At 41.5% G+C, this 21,482-nt stretch overlaps 1 protein-coding gene across 1 annotated transcript in view; it reads left to right on the plus strand.

The window, feature by feature from the left end:
- GRIA2 (glutamate ionotropic receptor AMPA type subunit 2) overlaps positions 1-21,482 on the plus strand; it is a 116,549-nt gene that overhangs the window by 52,262 nt on the left and 42,805 nt on the right. The window contains exons 3-4 of the mRNA XM_084856348.1: positions 5,112-5,351; positions 21,131-21,327. Of these exons, the coding sequence (XP_084712474.1) occupies positions 5,112-5,351; positions 21,131-21,327 (437 nt within the window). The remainder of the gene's footprint in view (positions 1-5,111; positions 5,352-21,130; positions 21,328-21,482) is intronic.

Here is a 21,482-nt window from a genome sequence, read left to right on the forward strand (position 1 = left end):
ATTATTTCTTTGCATGTGGACCATTTGCTTAATGAAGGACTTATTGTTGCGTTGAGCTGCTATGTATTGTAGGTTTCTTCTGCTTTCTTCTGATTCAAATTTAAGCAGAAATTGTCATTTGCATATTGACACTAGTATTTGATTAGTTAGTTATTACTAATATTTTAGACTAATCTTCAACCATAGCTCTCAGGATGGCTAATAGATTAAAAAAAACACTGAAGTCCAGTAACATCTTCAAAAACTAATAATAGCAGGCAGTTAAAATACACCATAAAATAAAGACCTAAATAGTCCTAAAACCTTAAAAACAAAAAGGCATGGACAAATAAGAAAATGTTCACCTGGCACTGAAATGAAAATAAAGACAGTACCAGGTGAAATTATTTGGGAAGGAAGTTCCACAGGCTGAAATCATGCAGTACCACAACTGAAAAGTTCCTGTCTATGAAATTAATACTCCGCATATAGTACAAAAGCTTCAAAATTACTAATATATGTACCTAAATATGCATACAGTATTCCAGGTGTGGTCACAATAATAGCTTTGAATAAGGGCCTGTGATATGTGAAGGTATCTTTTCTGTAAATCATGTTATATAGAGCTTGTGAAAGCGTATTGAATAGTCCAGCAGATGCCAAGTGCTGCCAGTCACCAGGGGTTTCCAACACAGCACCCGGAGGCACCGCAACACCTATGGGCAGCTCCAAAGGTGCCCACACTGCTCTTCACTCCCTGGCCCCTTCCACAAAAGATGTCATTTAAAAAAGGAAAAGTGTTGGGGCACCAGGTTATCTTTCCTTTCCTGAAGCTGGCCAGCTGTTCAGCAGACAGGAAGAGAAAGCAAGGCAAAGGGGTAGAGGGTGGGGGAGAAAGAGCAATGCTAGAGGCTAGGTGCGGGGAGAAACAGTGAGGGAAAGAGATGGAGGGGAAGAAATAGTGGGGCTAGAGTCATATTGGCTTGAGAGAGATAAGCTGAGACAGTGTCTGGTCAGCATTTCCAGTGATACCTGGTAGCTTAACGTTATTGTAACGTGGATACAGTTTAGCAGGTTAAAGCAGTTGAACAACAGCTCCTTTGCATCTCTCCACAAATTTATGAGGTGCCAGACATGTGTATGAAGTTGTTGGGGTGAGGAGCAGAAGGGAGTAGGCATAGTGGCTGCAATCCTGAAGCCTTACTTTATTTCAAGCTTCATCTATTTGACATCAAAGTATGATGAGTGAGTGGCTTAAGCTTTTCAGTCTTTAAACCTAATACCCCTGTTCCTAAATCCAATGGAAATCAATGAGGCTTACTTCTCACTAATGTAGGGATATTAGCTGAGATCCTAAGAACAGTTCTAAGTAAATTTCATTTAAATCAGTCGGACATGTGTAGGGCAGCCAGGACCAGATCGACGCCTCATGTCATATCGATACGATCCCATCATGGTGACACTATATCCTTCTTGCGCATTTACAACTCATAGCACACACAATGACATCTGTCATGGTATTTTGGATAATGTGGAATAAAAAGCAGGAAATAATGCTAGAAATGTGGTATGCATAATACGTAATGTGCCCCAACAGTTAGCACTTCAATACCAATAAAAAGCACTAGTGTAGATCTAGCCCAGGTGTCGTACTTTACAGAGGACAGTTCTCCATTTAAAGTGATGTCAGTTGACAGTGTTCTATTTGATGGTGTCCACTATTTGATGGGCTGTCCAAGCCAGGTCCAGTTCAAAGGTAAAGAGCCCTAAGAAAGGAGAACGGTGCCCTTGAAGTTGCCCATCCACAGTTACCAGCTGGACAGCAGACTGAGGTGGCACATCACACAGGGCTCATAGGGACAGTCTTCCCCACTATAGGGAGATGTATTGCATTTCTATTTAAATTACAGTCATTATTTCTATATTTGCATCTATACATTAGCATATGCAAATTGTATGCAAATGCGTGTCATCTTTTGTCAATTTTTTTTTTTGGCGGGGTGATCAGTTTCCTCTTTTTTGGTGATGTGTAAATGGCCACCCAAGATATGTTTCCAGATACCTATGTTCAGAATTGAGTTGCCAATACTATTTAAACCAGAGCTGGGCAACCTATAGCCCTCAGCCAGATTTCAAAAGTCTTGTGCAAGTGATAATTTCAGACCTCTGGCAACCTGCTGAGTGGGGAGGAAGAGAGAAGGGGGTGGCAAAAGAGAGAGAGAAAGAGAGAGAGAGAGAGAGAGAGAGAAGGGATGACCCTGCTTACCTTAGGGTTTGGCCATACCCATCCCGCCCACCACTGGATTCAGCCCTGCCCACCACTGGCATGAAGCCTATGCCAGATTACCCCTGAGGGAATTCAGCTATCAAGAGAAAAAAAAGCAGTGGATACTGGTGGCTCTGATTTCAGTGGGGCTCTGAATCCATTCTGGGTTTCAGTCAGAACCAGCCAGAACACTAAAGGAACTATCCAAGGTGCTGAACCTTCTTTGGGGATAGGGTTCAGCACTGTGGATAGCTCCTTTAGAGCTATCAGAATCGGAAAAAAGCTTCCTCAATCCTGATTTAAACTATGAATATGTTTTATCACTATGACTGCACTTAATCCTTTAGTAAATAACACCATGGACTGTTCAACACCTTGAAAACAAGCTGCATTTGCAGAGTCATTGAACAGGATGACCCAGAAAGATGGGATGGTTCATCCCAGCTTTTCTGTTCAGCATTGTTATAGGTTTTTATTTTCTGAGATGGCAATATAAATGGAATAATCAGCACACTATTTTCACTCAAGAGACTATTCTTCCTGCTCCATGACCTGAGGAGCCACAGAGAAGGACCTGCTTCTGCTGAGTCCTATAATGCTGATATTAAAAGTTTAATGAAACAGAGCACTAGAACAAAATCTGCAGCACTTCTGCTTCTTCTCTCCCACTTTTATGTCCTTTGCATGACTGTGAATCAGTATTTCCCAATAAATGCCCAGGAATGATAGTAGACGTCTTGTATGGGTTTTCATAGCACAGCAGCAGCTAGCGCACAATAGGCAATACCTAATTGGGTAAAAATGCTTAAAAGAAATAAAGAAATAAAAGGAGAACATAAATAAGATCTAACAGAGCCAAGAGAGATCAAAGATTAGTAGGAAGAAAATGGGTGGCATCCTATTGTGCCTGGTGCTTGTGGGAGCAAACACTTGTGCAAAGGGGGTTTGCACTTCTAAGAATAACCCAGAACGAGTGCAGCCACTTGTTTCCAGAACAGGGCAGGTCAGTGGAGCTTGCAGAAGGGAGCTCCACTGGTCTGTCCGGATCTGGAAACGAACGTTTCCACTCATTTCTGAGGTTAGTTTTAGAAGCACAAAAGCCCTGATGTGTAAATGGTCACTTCTGCAAGTGCAATGGAACTAGCAGAGGTGGAGCAGCCCTGTTGGATCCTGCCCAGGATTTGCCATGGCTCAGCCATACATCTGCAGGTTTGGGTTCAAAAGTAGTGACTTCAAGAGGAGAGTAGGAACCCCTGAAAAAACAAACAAACAACCCCTTTTGGCAATGTTTGCTGCGACTGACATCCACTTTCTTCCTTTTTTCTGCTGCTTGAATGGCCATTTCTCCCATTGTTTCATTCCTTATTAAGTGATCCCAACCAATTAGGGATCATATAGTAGACATGATGATGTCACTAGACTATGAGGGAAATTGTATTTGGCTATTTGCTGAGTACCACTAAGGGTGAATGAAACTCATTTGGTGTAAAGGCAATGCTTTCTGTACAGATTAGCTGTATAGGAAACTTGTGACCTATAAGGGAGGCCTGCATCTAAGGTTGGACGAATCTGTTGAACTTGATTTCATTCAGGTTCTCATTATAAGTTTGTCCCATCTTGATTCTGCATCAGATCGTGATTGTTTTTGCTTAGACTGCACAAAAATTTCAGCCACATTTACTTGAAATATACTTTCCCCCCCTCAAATGCAGGCATTTTTGTGTGCACCTTTTTCAAACATCTGTACATTTTTTGGGTGACTTCCCAATGAATACAGCATTGTAATGTGCATTTTTCAAATATATACATTTACTGTATATGTGTAGTTTTGTGCACATATTTTTGGGCAAACTACATTGCAAACTTCAGAAATGTAAGATTTCAATGGCAAACTGTATTCCAATTCATGTTTAGGTTCGGGAAGTGTGAATTTGGTAAGTTCACACTGAAATGTGAACCAAACTGATTTCTCACCCATTCCTATCTTCATCTTAGGGTTATGATACACATTACCTTACACAGAATTTCTCTCCCATTCAGTGACAGTCGGCAGTGGAAGCTGGAAGTCAGCCCCTGAACCATTGCACAAGTCACTGGTGCTTCTAAAGATAGTTTTGGGTGCAATCCCATGCATGTTTAGACAGAAAAAGTCCTATACACCCAGCATTCCCCAGCCAGTATGCCTGGAATGTTAGAGACTGTAGGACTTTTTTCTGTCTAAACATGTACAGGATTGAGCCTTTAAAACAGTTAAAAACACACACACCAATTGTATATTTAAATTAGAAATGTGCTATAATAAATGCTATGCAGCAGCATAGGCAAAATATAATATTTCAAGTATTTTTTCAGGTACTCAAGATTTAAAAAAATTGACACCTAGGACAAATTAGAAACAGTAGGATAAAGAATACTAATTGAGTTCGCAGTTCCAATACCCTTGATGAATTTGCAAGCTTTACAAAAAAAAATGTATTTCAAAAAATGCCTAGACAATATTTTTACTTACCATCTCATGGCTCTTTTTGGTGAACTTGAACTGGACCTCCAAATCTCTTGATCTGGCCTGTCTCCTAAGCATCACTACCCTGATTCATGCCATGTATAGATCACAGAGCTATCATGTGCATGTAGCATTATTCGGGATGGCAGTGATAAGAACATAGAATTCTGTTGGGAAGTACAGAGGGACCTGCTTGCAAGAACTCATTTGAAAGGGTTCAGTTTGTTGGTAGAATTGCTTCAGTTAGTCTAAGCCTGTCTCTAGTATACATATACATTTATCTACCAGACATTTGCACATTAAAAAAGTATTGCAATTAAATGGCACTGTCTACAATGCTTTCTTTTTGTCTGTTTCTTCCAGTTTGCTCCCAGTTTTCAAGAGGAGTCTTTGCTATTTTTGGATTTTATGACAAGAAGTCTGTGAATACTATAACATCATTTTGTGGAACCCTTCATGTCTCCTTCATAACACCTAGTTTCCCAACGGATGGAACACACCCATTTGTCATCCAGATGAGGCCTGACCTCAAGGGAGCACTTCTGAGCTTGATTGAATATTACCAGTGGAACAAGTTTGCATATCTCTATGACAGTGACAGAGGTAAGATGTTATTTACTGACATTAATTTTTGCACCACAAACCTAATTAAAATGATGAAGTGGCATTACAGTACCAAGCATACAACGAATGACATTTTTGTCAGTTTGGGCCTAAGGTGTTTGAAGACAGAGAGAGTGGGTATAGTTGTGGCTTCTGTGAAAGCACAACAAGCTGTCACCTGGATCTTAAACACTGCTTCTGGGTCTTTTCTGGAAAATCTGTATATCTCTACAGGTCATTCCCAAGGAACTCAGGCGGGGACTGTAGCCCAGCAGGAAAACACCTGCTTGGCATGCAGAAGGTCCCAGGTTCAATCCCTGGCTTTTCCAGGTAGAGCTAAGAAAGAATCCTGCCTGAAACCCTGGAGAGCTGCTGCCAGTCAGAGTTGGGAATACTGGGCTAGATGGACCAATGGCCTGACTCAGTATCAGGCCGCTTCCTATGTTCCTGTGTCCCTAATTGTCCAGGGTGGGTTTGTTGTTGTGCAAGCCCTCTTTCCTTCTTTGACTTCCTGCGCCTGCCCTATCATTAGGCAGAGTGAGGCGGCTGCCTCAGGCAGTTGATTTTGGGTGTCATGAAAGTGCAGCAAATTGTTATTTAAGTTACGATAATTGCATTTTTTTTCTGCCAGAGGGTGGGTGGGAGATGCTTATAGGATTTTCTGCCTCAGGTGCCAAAATAACTTGGCCAGCCTTGGATACTACGTGCCTTGACTTGGAGGGAGAGAGCCATTTCCTGCTCCATCTCAGGCAGTAAAATGTCTTCGGCTGGCCCTGATGTAGATCCAGAATATTACATGCTGCACCATAGTGTTTTGCCTTTGGAGTTGCTCCTGGGGAAAAGTGTATCAGAGTTTTCTTAAATGAAGAGTGCTTATACAAATCCCTGCCTCCAAGAACAATTTCATTGCAGGAAAATGTTTATAATCAGGGAAACCCCTTAGAAAGGGGCCTCAGCATTTATCTAATCTTCTGCTCATATAGTTTCTGTTACAGTTTTGTTAGTTAGGGGGACTGTGGGAAATCAAGTGGAGGTGCCTACAAAGTCAAGAATTGGGCCAAGAAGCCCATTTCAAGGAGGTCTCTCACCATGATGATGCTTGTGTGTGCACATCATCCCAGCCCTAACCTAACGCTTTCCCTCACTGGCCTTTCCCTCACTCATGACCCTCGGCTTGCTTTTAAAAGCAAAATTAGACACAGCCAGTATCTTGGCATTGTGGTGCCTGCTTCAACCAGGGATCATTAGGAATTCAAGTAAAAATCCTTTCATCCTTGGTGCATAATCCTAATGGCCAGGAATGATGGCAGTAATAGTTATCTCCCACAATCCCTTATCTCCCATAAGCAGACACCACAAGATAAAGATGCTGACTGCATTTGCATCCACTCTTAAAAGCAAGTGCAGGGGAAATAGGGAGGGAGAAGCTGGGTGGGCCTTATTCTTCCAAACCACCAGCATCACCACCACCTGCCGCCTGGTAAGCACTAGGTTTGGGCTTCGGGTGGGGCGGAGCAGGCAGGAGGAAGACAATGGGCAGGAGGAGGAGGAAAATGAGGATGGGCACAGGGATGATGAGGTTGATGGGGAAGGACAGGAGGAGTAATTGGTGCGAGGGGGAGTGAGGACTTGCAGGGGGATTGTGCCTCATGGAGCATCCTGATCAAACATTGAAATATCCCATCATGAGATTTTGAGGTTTGAGGGGAGTGGTATTCAACAGGGCCCAATCAATTTGGAGGCTGAGGAGCCCCCTGTCTGCACATCCTTGAATGTGGGTGGGGGACAGGAAACCTTTTATATTCCTGTGTTCCTGAAGTAAGTGAATGTATTTTAAGAAAAGATAGGCAGAAGGGGCTGCCGCTGGAAGGAAGATGACATGCTCCCACGCACAGGAAAAATGCTGGGCTTGTTAAGGCACACGTTCCTAGGTTGCTAAACCAGCCTTCCCTGACCCGGCACCCTCCAGGTGTTTTGGACTACAACTCCCACAATCACTTACCATTATCCATGCTGGCTGGGGCTGATGGGAGTTGTAATCCCAATGACCTGGAGGGCACTAGGATGGAGAAGGCTTTGCTAAACCACACTTTCAGCAAGCCAGAAATGCGTGTTGGGTCCACACACTGCTCCCATATCTCTCCCATTCCTTGACACATTAATCCTGGTTAGTTTTTTTAAAACAATTAATACTTACCAAGTACTTTTCTAAGCACTGCATAAATATTAAAAGATAAGACAGTTCCTGCCTGCAGGAGCACAATCCAATAGACATATTGCAAAAGGGGAAAAATGAATGGGAAGGAAAGCAAGCACTGGAGCATCAAGCACTGGGTGATGAATGGGTCCAGGGTGGACTCTCCCTTGCCATGATGCTCTTCCTCCCTGCAGACAGGAGGAGGCAGCCTGCCAGTGACCCCTTGGTCCCCTGGCTGGTGGTAGCAACCAGACTGTGCCTCCTTTCAGCTCCTCAGTCTCTAGGTAACTTGGACTATAGTTCCCCATTGCATCCAGGAATGGCCATTTAATATCATTTTACTAACCGGGAAGTATTGCTTCCCTTTACGCATACATGGAAGCATTTTCCACACAGGCATTTGGAGGACGGGGCTGTAATCATGGCCAATACTGTGCAGGGACTGGGATGACCAGCTGCTAGTGGGGTGCCCTTCGGTGTTGCCTGGCTAGGATGAAACAGAACTAAGGAGGCGTTCAGGTTTTATTTACAACATTCTATACTGTTTTTAAAGCTTAGCATCAAACCTAGTCAATTGGCCAAGTTTTAATTAGCATATATTTATAGAAATTACCCAGAGTGACATTTCAACTTCTTAGGGCAACTTTGATCTCCGTTGCAAGAACTCAGGAGCCTTTGGTTCTAGTGACAATCTACATTTGTAGTCCTTACAGACCAACAGACTAGATTCCAGAGAACTGGAGTCATTCTCCTTATATGCCACTTAGCAGATTTTTTTAAAAAATGTCATGACAGCCACTGTAGAATCATTACTGAACTGTAGCTTACATTCTCTCCGTTATCCATGCATTGTTACTCCTATCACAGAAACTCCTCCCGGAGGCATAGGCATGTGAAAATTCCTATCTTGCAAAGAGATTGAAAGAGGCATGCTTACAACACCACGAAGTGACATTTAACTAGTCACCACTGTCTACAGCAATATAAATACCTCTAAAGACCTTTTTACAAGCTTCGAATTCATTAGCCTTATTTAGGCTGAACTATATTTTATGTTCAGGTGGGTAATTCCCCTCCTTCTGTCCTTTCCTCCAAAATAGCAACTTTGAGAACAGATAATGGTGTGGGAGCTTGATCCTTCCATCACCTATCACCTTTAAACAGCAATTACTCCCCTGCCCCCCGCTCCCTGCCAACAACTGCTAATCCCCTATGGTGTTCCAAATGTGTTTGTCCTTAGATAATCATTTGGAAGGCCATAGTTTAGAAAAACTGATTAGGGCAGTTTCTACATGAGGCTTTTAACCTGCCACTTTACCAAGGTGTCTACTTCCGGATTCTTGGTGGGAATAAGATCTGCTCCTTTACACATTTTTTTTTTCTTCCCCTCGGGGGTTCTTTTTCTCTGCTTTTCTATCTGTTTCATTACACAGTCACTAGCTGGTACTGTTGTATAGTGGAATTGTGCAAGTACATGAAGGTTTCATGCTGCTATTCACAGAAATACCAGACTTTCCTCATTAGGACTGCCCCCCGCCCCCAATGCTACAATGGTTGCAAAGCACAGTATTGTCCCTGGAGGATGACAACATCATATAGAGCACCCACAAAATACTGTGAGTGTGGAATCACAAGTCCACAATAAATTTCTCATGTGGAAAGGCTCTTGATGAATTTTGGAATGGAGAACTGGCAGACATGAAAGGATTACACACATACACCCACCCACACACACACACACACACACACACACACATTACTGCTTCTCTGCTGCATATCATCTCCTCCCAAAGTTGGTATTTTGCTTTGGCTTCTTTAAGAGGGCCCTTGGGTTGAGTTACACACATTTGTCTGTCATGTCTACTTTGGCACTTAGCCCTCTTCTCATTAAGAAATGCAAGCAGCTGCCCTGTGAGAGGAAGGAAATTGATACCACTATTTATTTTCTAGCTCACCTTTGGGGACTACAATTCCCAGAGTGCTTCATTGCCTCATTAAAGACTTTTGCCAAGCCGTAAGACTTCTTTAAAGGTTCCTTGGCACACATTTCCACCTGGTGTCACAGTAAAAAGGTTGGTAGAAGTGCCAGGAACATACATCTTTTGTTTCCAGCCGTAAAGAAGAAAATAAATCTCATTAATTGAGAGCTGAGTCAAACTAGTAATCCTGGATTTACCTGTTAAACCCATTAGAAGTGAGGAAGTAATAAAGATTTAAAAAACAGTTGAAATATTTTTATTGGAAATAATTATACTTGCAAATATGATAACTGAACACAGAATCCCCCCCCCCCCCGGGATAACTGCATTGTAAGATGAACAAAGGCAAGAGTGAATAGAAGAGGAGGTTCTGCAGAACAGAGGAAGGGTGCTGGGAAATAAAGAGAAGAAAGAAGGTATCATCCTGGGCAGAGTGGTTGAAAGCTTTAAAAGGACAGGCTTCAAGATGATCTGTAGGATTTTAAGAAAAGGAAAATGTCAGCAAAATGATAAATGAGAATGACATTCATAATCAACTGTAGGGGGCAGATATAATAGGAGGGCATATGCAAATAAACAAATATTCATTTATTTATATTTATAACATTTTTTGCCCTGTCCTTTGCCATTGAACACCCTGCATACAATACTACAACTTAATATTACAGTGAATACATTTCCAGCCAACAAATTAAAACAGTAAAACTAGCAGATACAAATACATACATTATATACATGCAGATACACCTTTAAAAACCTGAGAGAACAGGATGGACTTCGGTTAGTGCCAACTTTGTCACTGTTTAGGCACTACGTAAACATGCCTAGGGAGAGTATTCAATAATTTGGCAACCATCATGGAAAAGACCGTCTCTCCAGTAGCAACTAACTTGACTAAAAAAGCAGGGGCACTTGGAGAAAGGCCTCTGCAGAACATCTTATTTGACAAGTAGGTTAAAATGCTGGATGTTCTTACCAGAGGTTTTCTGGCCCTTAATTTATTTTGCATTATTGATAACAATTCTGTACCATCATCTCTTTCTCTCATGTAATTTTTTTTTCATATCCAAAGATTTTACGATGAAGATATTGAAACATATAACTATACCATTTGTAATTATATTGCAGAAATTGTTTCTCCATATCTATAACCAGTATGGACAATGCGTAAATGATGCAAATCAATACAGTATTTACAGATTTGTTTTCTGCTTATATGTTCTTGTGACATTACACATGTGTGTGTGTGTGTGTGTGTGTGTATGGAGTTTGTAACTATAAGTCTATGGTTATGATGGATTCGCATATCTGTGATGATTGGCTGAGTGAGTGAAGGGGGAGTGACATATGTGTGTTATAAAAGCTGGGTTCTGTGATTGTGTGGGTCAGACAGGGATATGATTTGATAGGGATCAGAGACAGGGAACTGATGTGTTAAGATTTTAGAACTGAGAGAGAGAGAGAGAGAGAGAAAGAGAAAGCGCTGTGGTGATTGTGAAGTGTTTGATTTGAGAATGTGATCTGGTGTATGGTGTATGAGAGAACATGCATTAGAACCATTGAGAACATACATTGAACCACTGTTCAATGACTTATCTGTTGTAATTAATAAAGTTTATTTGTCTAACCAAATCCCACACCTTCTCCTCTTGGCTACGTAAGGGGAAAGTAATAAAGGAAACAATGCAGGTGATATTATAAACAAGTGTGTGTTTGCAGATAGAGGACTGAGTGCGGGTTAGACCTGAGCCTTAAAGGTTCTGGTGGAACTGTGATTGTGTATAGGGAAGGTGTTTCCTGCTTGGGGTGAGAAACGCCTTGGAGAAGGGGTATTTTCACTGGGAAGGGGCAGGAATGCCACAGTTCTCAATCTCCATGCATTGTTCTGTATTCCTATTTGAGTTTTTGTACAATTTGCCAACAGCACCGTAGTGACGAAATAGCAGATATGGACGGGTGATGAAAAGTTAGGGATGGGCAAATCCTTTGATTTTGCTCAGGTTTTCGGTCTTCCACTTTTATGTTCATTCCATCCTGTTTCTACAATCAATTGCAAATTTTTTATTTAGTCCGCATAAAATTTTGTGCATATTTTCAGGTGCATTTTTCAAAATATATGCATTTTTGTGTGCATTTTTTCAATGTACACATTTTTACAAATAACTTTTCCCATTAAATAAAATAATCTTGTGCAACATTTTCAAAATATAAGTTTTTGTGCACACAGTTGCAAATGTAGACATGTATACAAGTAATTTTTTCATCAAATAAAGTGTTTTTATGCACAGTTGACATCATATATGCATTTTTGTATTCACATTGTCAAATGTATACATTAATGGGCAAAACTGCCCCTGCCAATGCCCTTCTGCTCTGCTGATTCTGTTCCACAAGTGGTGGGTTCTGCCCATTCTGTTGCACAAGCAGGACCCACTGGCTATGCAAGGGAGATTTAGTGCTTCTTAGAGGCTAACACTTGTTTCTGCAAGGAGGTCAGCGGAGCTTCCATATGTGAGCTCCTCTGACCTGTCTCCTTCCAGAAATAAGCATTTCCACTCATTTTGGGTTGCCTCTGGAAGTGTGCATTTTTAACAATTTGTGAATGATATGTAAAAAACTATGAATTTCCATGTCTAACTGAATTCCAATTTCTGTTTATGTTTGGGAAGTGTGAATCTCTCGCCCATCCCTATGAAAAGTGTCTGGAAGCTCTGTTGGAAAGGACAGGTAGTAATGAAGAAATCTTCTCCTCGTTATGGAGCTGATTTCAATGAGTTTAAGTGCACTGTATAGATAAATGCTTCTGTGCAGATCAAAATATTTATTTCAGTCCAAGATTTGAGAATTCTTCTTTATTCAAAAGAGTGTTTTTAGGACAAAAGTTATCTGGTATAAGAAAAGACTTTGCATATGTTGCTAAAATGTTCCAGTGCACATAACCTTGTATTGGATACAGCCACTGGCTTTTTGCAAACATCTTCATAATCATGAGAACTAGAAACCGTCTTTCAAAAAAATAAAAAAGGCTTTTGTACCAGTTTTCAAAATTTGCCCAGTTTCAGGCAAAAATCTACAAGAGAGGATGCTAGGGACAGACAGACAGACAGACAGACAGATCTGTCAACCTCAGTCTCATCAAGATTGTTGGCGGGGGGGAATTTGGTCAGGCTCATTCTGTCCCATTTCCTCTTGAGCTTGCAATTTTTTTAAAAAAATCCTTTTGGAAATCCATATACATTTTTCATAATGTACACATTAATGTACACATTTTTGTATGCCTGCACCCATTGAGTAAAGCCTGTTTTTGTGCAATTTTAAAAAATACTAAATGCTTTGTGGAATGCATTGCAAGCTCAGAAATGTATGGATTTCTGACTGCAAATTGCATTCAGGTCCATGTTCACGTCCAGGAGGCGTGAACTGGGAAAATCTCTACCCCGCCCCCCAACCCTGTGATGGAGCAGATTTTTCACACATCCCTAAAGAATGTACAACACACCACCGGAAAAGTTTTTGTGTCTTAGGTCACAACCCTATGCACACTTAGACAGAAAAAAAAGTCCTACAACTCCCAGCATGCCCCAGCCATCCAAGTCCAAGTTGTAGGACTTTTCCCTATCTGAAGATGGGTTGCATCATTAGGCATGCATGACTTTCTGTACCTTGCTTCCTGTAGCTTTTATCTCCTCTTGTCTGCAACAGTTAGCAGCAGTGGTCAGTGTCTCTGGTAGAAGGAGTATAGCTTTAGAGTCCCAGAGGCAATCTACATTACAACTTTAAACTGGTTTCAAACCTGTTTTTAGCGATTACGGCTACCATATACAGGAATTCTGGGAATTGTAGCTCTAGGAAGAGGGGCTGCTTGGGCAGGGGACAGGGGTCTCTAGCAAAGAATTCTTAATATCCTCATGAAACTGCAGGATCCCTTTAGATAAACTGGTTTGAAACCAGTTTAAAGTTGTAATGTAGATTGGCAGTCTACAATTGCTGCACTGATCTATGTGTTTTTCAGAAATAAAACATCACTCCAACGTTTGCAATAATTGCCTCATTTCAGTCATTCCCTTCAAAAGATTATTGTACTCACCAGGCATCATCATTATGGGGACTTGAAATTTAGGAGAGTTTTTTCTTCTTCCAAATTTGTATCTGAAGACTCGGTATATTAGCAAGGAGACTCATGATATTTATCCCCTGCTTTACTCAGCCCACACTTCGGTTTTTGCAATGTCAACATGTACGTGTGTAGTAGCAAGAATGATACATAAGGTATTTAAAAACCCTATGGGATCCTCTCCACACTCCAGAAGTAATTACTTGTTCAATTACGGCCACCCTTTTGACATTTTCTTTAGTGTTTAACAGGCAGAACAATTTGCTAGCTTCTTCGGAGGTTATATTATAATCATTTGGGTATCTAAAAGCATAGCTATACTGCAAGATGTCCTGGGTATACTTTATTCAGTGTTTTGGTCCGTGACCTTTTCTTTTTCACTTTGTTCACCTACACGGTGGGTAATCAGGGATGGGGCAACACAACCCTTAGGATGCATAATCAGGGTTTGCTTGTCTGTCATCCTCCCCTGAAGCAGGGTGGGGTGAGGACAGTTCTACAGCTATCACAGAATTACATACTCACACCATGTCCAAATAGCAAGATGACAAAAATAAGTTGTAAGCGAAAGGGTAGGATGTGGCTGAGGACCTACTCAACTCTGCTACACATGAGAACTGTGATGGCCACATCCTAGTATTTATTCAGGGTTTTGTTTTCCATATATCTTTTAAATTCTGTCTTTTAAATTGTATTAAGGAAATGTGTTGACCTTCCCTACAGACCTGGATGGCTTTGTGCATCACTACACGGATTCTCTGTTCAAATGAATACTTATAGCAAGGTTAATATGTGTTAATACAGTAGTAGTTTAGTCAGCATTAATACAGCAGTTCAGTCAATTTACTCAGTTAAATTATGGGGTGGGTCGGCTGATATGACTTGTACTACCTGCCCTATGTACCTGCTGTATTCAATGCCCACTAGTACTACCATGAACATCAGATTATATAGTGTAGAATCAATGTGATTGAAAGAGAAGAGGTAGAAGATGTCTAGCTGGAGTATCTCTCATAAGAGCATGGTCTGCTGAGTCAGAGCTTTGGTCCATCCAGCTCAGTATTGTCTACACTGACTGGCAGCGGCTCTTCAGTGTTTCAGACTGGAGTCTATCAGCCCTACCTGGAGATGCCAGGAATTGAACCTGGGACCTTCTGCCTGCAAAACGTCTGCTCTGATCTATAGCCTTCCCCAAACCCATCTAATGCAGTCTGCTTATTGAGGCACAGGACCCTAATGGCTAGTTCATATGTTATATATTTACATGCCAGTTGTATAATTGTGTGCAAGGAAGCATGTCTTTTGTTCTGTATATGCATGAGGAATTAGGGTCTGTTTCTTGCATGTACCTGTTGTAAAAATGTAATGTGAGAATCACACATTAGGGCTAGAAAACGGAGTGTTGCTACTCCGATGTACATTCCAGAAATCTTGATGGTTTATTCAAGTTATTCTGTTTCTTCTGCCGTATACTGGAGAAGTACTATAATAAATGTGAGGCAACAGAGGGCTGCAGTATTTCTTACACTGGGTAAAAAACCTTTTCTGCCACTTCAAGTGGCAGCAGAGCTGTAATGAACAGTAATAAGCAGCAGTATCCTGGTAGTGGTCCTCATTAAGAATGCCCCAGTGGGAATGATGCTACATGATGATGAAACATTCCCAGGGGCATTCTTGGAAAAAGAAAAAGAGAAGATGGCTCTCTCCACCGGTTGTCTTCAGATAGGGCCTGCCACTGCTGTCACCAAGAGAAGGGGCAGGTGATGTCTGTGTGGTCAATGCAATGGCAGAAAATCACAATGTGCTTCATGTAACCAGTTTGTCTTCTACTCATGCTGTTGTGAAATGTGGTGACTGCATAGGATGCTCACATAGTGTGCTATGGTTGCAAGACCTGTGATATTTGTTATTATTGCCTGTAATTCATAACTCATGGATGTTGCACTGTTATAATTATATATGTTATTACATATGTTATCTGTATGTTAATTGCACAATATGTTACTAACGTGTTTTTTTTTTTTTAAACCAACTATGGTGTCAGAACCCACATACCATTTGTGTAAGGTTTTGTTTTTTACATTGTGTTGTATTGTTGACCCTGATTAGAGAGTGCTACCCTTAACGCAGCCTAAAAACTACAATAAAAAATTAAATAAATAAGTGCAACTATGTTGTTTAATTGGAAAATACAGGGTGTTTCAAAATGATGGACCCAATCCAAAGCAGTATATTTCACGATGGCAACATGTTGCAATTACACCAAAAGTTACAAACGATTTAATAAGTTATCGAGTTTTACTAACCATTTTATAAATGCTCTATGTGCCCTCCACCTGCTGTACAGACAATATCGAGATGATAGTTGAATTCGTGGGCTACGCTGAAAACTCTCTTGAATTCTTCTCACGTTTTCCTCTGAAGTGCGTGGTTGCCCTGTGCTCTTCCCCTTACATAAACAGCCTGTTTCCTCAAATTGTCAGTACAACGACGAGTGCTCTTTGGCATTGGCGGATCAATGCCAAAACGCCATTGAAATGCACGCTGCACTGCAATTGTGGATTCAGTCTTGCTGAACTGCAGAACGCAAAATGCCTTGTGTTGCGGGGTCGCCATCTTGCAAATGACTGAGGCTAGGGCTGTTTGTACCCTGAGAGAGGCATCTAGCAGTAATCATTTGAAACTCTATGCCCCACCCTTTCAAGTGATAAGAGTTTCATTCATGGGCGGTTCATGGTTGCAGAGATATAACGATTTCAAATCGGGTCCATCTTTTTGAAATGCCCTGTAGAATGTTTCAATAGAGGCATGATAGTTTTACTTGCAAATGTCTTAATAACATCATCCAGGTACTTTATTTGTATGGCTTTCTTGGAGTACATTTGACCCTGATATTGGATTGGTACAGTCCATTTTTCTATCAATGGAGGACTGAGGTGGCTCAGGACTCTTTGTTAGTAATAATATAGTAATAGTAGTGATCGCAGCCCCTAATAACTAGAACTGTGCCCATTTTTCCGACCTATTTTTGACTATTTTTATTTTTGACCATTCGCTGTAGGGGGGAAGGGCAAAAAGAAACTGTACCTGAAAATTGTGGGAAGGGTGAGAATTTCAGAGAAATTTCACCGAAGGAGGACTTCAGTGGTTACCTTACTGGAAGGAGGTGGCAGAGGGGCTCCTGTGTGCTCTTCCTTTTACCTCCCCCATTCTGTCCTCACAGCCTCTTGGAAACCCCCGTGGAGGTCTTCGGCAGGACTTCCTCCCTTGGGGCTTTCCAGTGCTGCTGCCTGTTGAGTGCCTGAAAGCTGAGAGAGGCATTTTGGTTTGGTTTTGCTGTTATTAAAAGTTATTTTAATAACAACAACAACAACAACAACAACAGCTCCTCTCTCAGATTTCAGGCACTGAACAGGCAACAGCACAGGGAAGCCCCACAGGAGGGAATCCTGGCTAAGTCTTCCAGGGGCTTTCCAAGACACTCAAGCAGCCGGATAGGCTGCAAAGACAGAGGATGGTAAAAGAAAGAGCACATACAAACCCCTCAGGTGTCTCATTATGGTAAGGTCAGCACTGAAGCGCTGAACCAAGAGATTTCTCCAAGATTCTCAGCATCCCAACGAAAAAACAACTGCTTCTTTCGCAGGGAAACAAAGAGATAGTGAAAGGGAAAGCGGTTCCGGCACAGCACTACTGGCTATCCCAGCAAGTAAGCTTTTAGGATGAGAAGAGCCAAGAGTTGGGATGTACAAATCAGCAAAACCTGAGCTCACCAAAGTACTCCCAATTCCATTTCGAAGCTCGTTTTGACTTGAGTCTGTATCAGATTGCGCCCCTTTTTCCTTTTCACGTGAAAATTGAGTGTGTTTTCATGTGTATTTTCCCAATGTACGTATCAGTTGTTCACATCTTTCAAATGTACACGTCCTTCTCCTGTTTACTGAAGTGCATTTGTGTTAATTTTTCAAAACTATGCATGCTGTCTAACACATTTATTTGGGGTCTGTAAATCACATTGCAAGCTCATTGCAGATTGCATCCGAGTCCATGCTCAGTGTGGAAGGTGTGAACTAGGTAAATCCTGATGAAAACCAAACTGAAACAAATTTCTCATACATCCCTAGCACATGCACATACATGCACTAGCACAACATGGCAAAACAGGATGTTACATTGGCAAGTGGTGCTTTAGGGGTGTTATAAAAGCATTACAAACTGGTATTCCATTTCAAATGGCAATAGACATAAAAATAAACTGTTTTCCTAATTTGAAATTTTAAAAATATTTCCTGAAGAAAAAACTGAAAAAATGGAGATTTATGAATTCATATTTGAAATAAGCATTTAATGTTCAGATTGTCAAGTGTATAAATGTAGTATATCTAATGTCTATGTAACATACAAAGCGGTTCTCTTGCCTGAGCAACAAGAAAGATGAGAAAGAGAAAATTATATATACTTACTGAAAACTGTTGTGTGATACAGAGACTTGAATTGAATTAAATATGTCTCCTTCTGTATCCCCATATTCTATTCCTGCTATAATGAAGGGTTGGAAATTCTACCTTTGTATTACTGTATTGATTTGTTGTAATGTGGATTTGTCATGGCCATTGGCTGGAACAATAAAACTTATTGATTGATTGAATGAATATAATATAGAACTTCAAGGTTTGTTGTTTTATCCAACCTGAATATTAATTTTGACAGTACGCCAGATAGGAAACAGTAAATAAAGTGCAAAGGAACTGCAGAATATCTTTTTCCTTTGTGCAAGACTACATGGAAGTTGGAAGCATCACCAAGCTGAACCCCTAAAACAAAGAACATGCTGCAGAATCCCCTGCACCATCACAAGGGATTCTGGGCCAAGCTTGGACTTCATATTGGTGCAACCTGATAATGATATCACAGCCAGAGAATGTCTACTGTCCCAGCAGCTTGGCAGTTTGGCAAGGTTCAAATTCTCAAGAATATAACCTGAAGTATATGAGTGTACGGTTCAAATGTAAAGACCTCTCATGAGGTTCTATCACTTCAGAATAGAGTGTCATTTATTTATTTATTCATTCATTCATTCATTCATTCATTCATTACATTTATATCCCACCTTTCTTCCAACATGGAACTCTAAGTGGCTACATGTGGTTCCCAGGTAGGGATGTACGAAATGTACTTACCTTTCTGCGGATTATATTTATGGTGGTGGGGGGAGGCGTTCCGTCCCTCCCCCCAGAATCCTCGACAGGGGGGAGGTGCTCCATTCCTCCCCCCCAGAATCCTCGATGGCCGGCTGTGCTCCGCAGTGGCTCCGCAGAGCAGCTGGCCAGGCCCAGGCCAGAGCTGTCCACAGCCGGATTTCCGGCCGCGGAGGGCTCTGGGTAAAAAAAAACACACAAAAAACCACGTACGCAAATGGCGGCAGCTATGGCCGCCGCCATTTGTGTTCCTTATTTTTGGCCATCTTAATCTATGTAAATATTTACGTAGGCTATGACGGCGAAAATAAAGGGGAACACAAATAGCGTAGCAGGCGCTATTTGCGTCCCTTTGTGATTCGCTGTTTTAGCCTACGTAAATATTTACGTAGGCTAAAACAGCGAATCAAAAAGGGACGCAAATAGCGCCCGCTACGCTATTTGCATTCCCCTTATTTTCGCCATCTTAGTCTATGTAAATATTAAAATAAGGAACGCAAATGGCAGTGGCCGTAGCCACCGCCATTTGCGTACATGGTGTTGTTGTTGTTTTTTACCCAGCCATGATAGGCTACATAAATCTTTACGTAGCCTATCACGTCTTGAAAAACAAAACAAAACGACAAGTCTGCAAATGACGGTGGTGGCAGCCGGTCAGAAGACCAGCCGCTGCAGCTGCCACCGCCGAAGCCCGGAAAATCTGCCCCAGGTAAGTCTCATCCTGGGGGTATCCGTGGGGGGGCGGGGGGGCAGGCTGTTCCGCCAGAGATTTCAGGAGGCCGAATGCACTGGCATTCGGCCTCACCAAGATCCGTGGTGGAATTCTCTGCCATCCCTATTCCCAGGTGGTCTCCCTCCAAGCACTGACCAGACCTAAACCTGCTTAGCTTCAGCAAGGCGGTTGCCTCATGTGCCTTTAGACTATGCCCTGCCAATGAGTAGTATCCAACCACTGCACTACCGCCGATTCTGTTGAGCAAGTGGCAGGACCCTCCACTTGTGCAACAGGGATTTAGCACTTCATAAAGCAACCCTCAAAATGACCATAAAAGCTCATTTCTGGAGCAGGACAGGTGGGGCGAGCTTCATTACGTAAGCTTTGCTGACCTGCCCTATTCCAGAAAGGAGCAATTCTGCTCATTTCTGGTTCCTTTCCAAATTGCTAAATTCACATCATGCTAGCAATGGGTCCTGCTGGCGCTTGGGCAGCATTGGATACTGCCCAATGTGTCCTTTTTTACAGAGGATAGTCCAGTATTTCAAGGGCTGCTGGAGGGCTGTCATCTGTATGAAGGGATCCTCTATTTGAAAAGCTGTTCTGTCCAATTCTGTTTGAAAGTTAAAGAACCATAAGAACTGTTACCCATCAACACTAAGCACCAGAACAGCAGACTGAACAGGTAGGCACACAGGTCACCAGGTTGCAGTCTTCCACACTCTGGTGAGATCTACTGTATTCCTATTTAAATTATAATTATTATTTCTAAGTTTGCATCTATACATATGAATTAGTACATATAAATGTTATACAAAGCTGTGTCTTCTTTTGTCTCCTTTTTTGGTGATGCATTTCCTGGTTGTTGGGGGTTTTTTTTGGTGATTCATAACTGGCCACCCTGTTTCAGCATACATCTAGGACAGCATGTGTGCATTCTGAGGTGGTGCGGTACCACATGCCCCTCTGAACAATTCAGTGAGATCTAAGATGGCAGCAGGAAGAATGATATGAGCAGTGGCAACTATGGAGTCTAGTAAGCTTGGAAAAAATCAAAATGGCTCTTTTCCATTTGTGTAACTATTGTATGAAGACTGCTGAAGCCAACAGAAACTGTGTTATACTGAGTTAGATCATTGAACCATCTAATCCAGTATTTCTTACACTGACTGGCAGTGACTCTCCAGAGTTTCAGAACCAGAGATTGAACCTGTGACCTTCTGCATACAAAGAATGTGTTCTACCATACGTTATGGATTCATCAGGTGTCATTGTATTATTTTTCTCCTGACAGGTTCTTTTTCAAGGGACAGTGCCACACAATAGCACAGAAGCACTTCTCCCCAAAGCTTATAAAATAAAAAAGAACCCACAGTGAAAACAAATGGATGTATATAATGTCTTCCCTGCACAGAAATTTCTAGGGATCCAAGAAATGGATGGCTATGGCTGTATTGGTTCATCTTTTTATGTGCACTAGTTTGCATAGCTAATTGCTGATATATCCTAAGAGTATATTAACTTAGGAGTCATGTATCTTGGTTTGAGTTGATATTGTCTCTTTTCATGTTACCAGGTTTGTCAACACTACAAGCTGTGCTGGATACTGCAGCTGAAAAGAAATGGCAAGTGACGGCTATAAATGTGGGGAATATTAATAATGATAGAAAAGATGAAACGTATCGCTCACTATTCCAAGATTTGGAGGTAAAAAAGGAAAGGCGAGTAATTCTCGACTGTGAACGGGATAAAGTCAACGACATTGTAGACCAGGTTTGCTACCCTCTATTTTTAGCAGTGTCAAGCAGTGTCAAGCATATGTGAAATGTACTGATGAAGCGCTGATTATCATGAAGATTTATTTGTGTTTGGTTCAGCACTGGCAATCAAATTATTATTATATGTTTTGTGTATTTCAGCAATAACAA

Source organism: Heloderma suspectum, chromosome 5, assembly GCF_057233095.1.
Source record: "Heloderma suspectum isolate Gila_16-S chromosome 5, 16-S_ref, whole genome shotgun sequence".
Classification (NCBI taxonomy): domain Eukaryota; kingdom Metazoa; phylum Chordata; class Lepidosauria; order Squamata; family Helodermatidae; genus Heloderma; species Heloderma suspectum.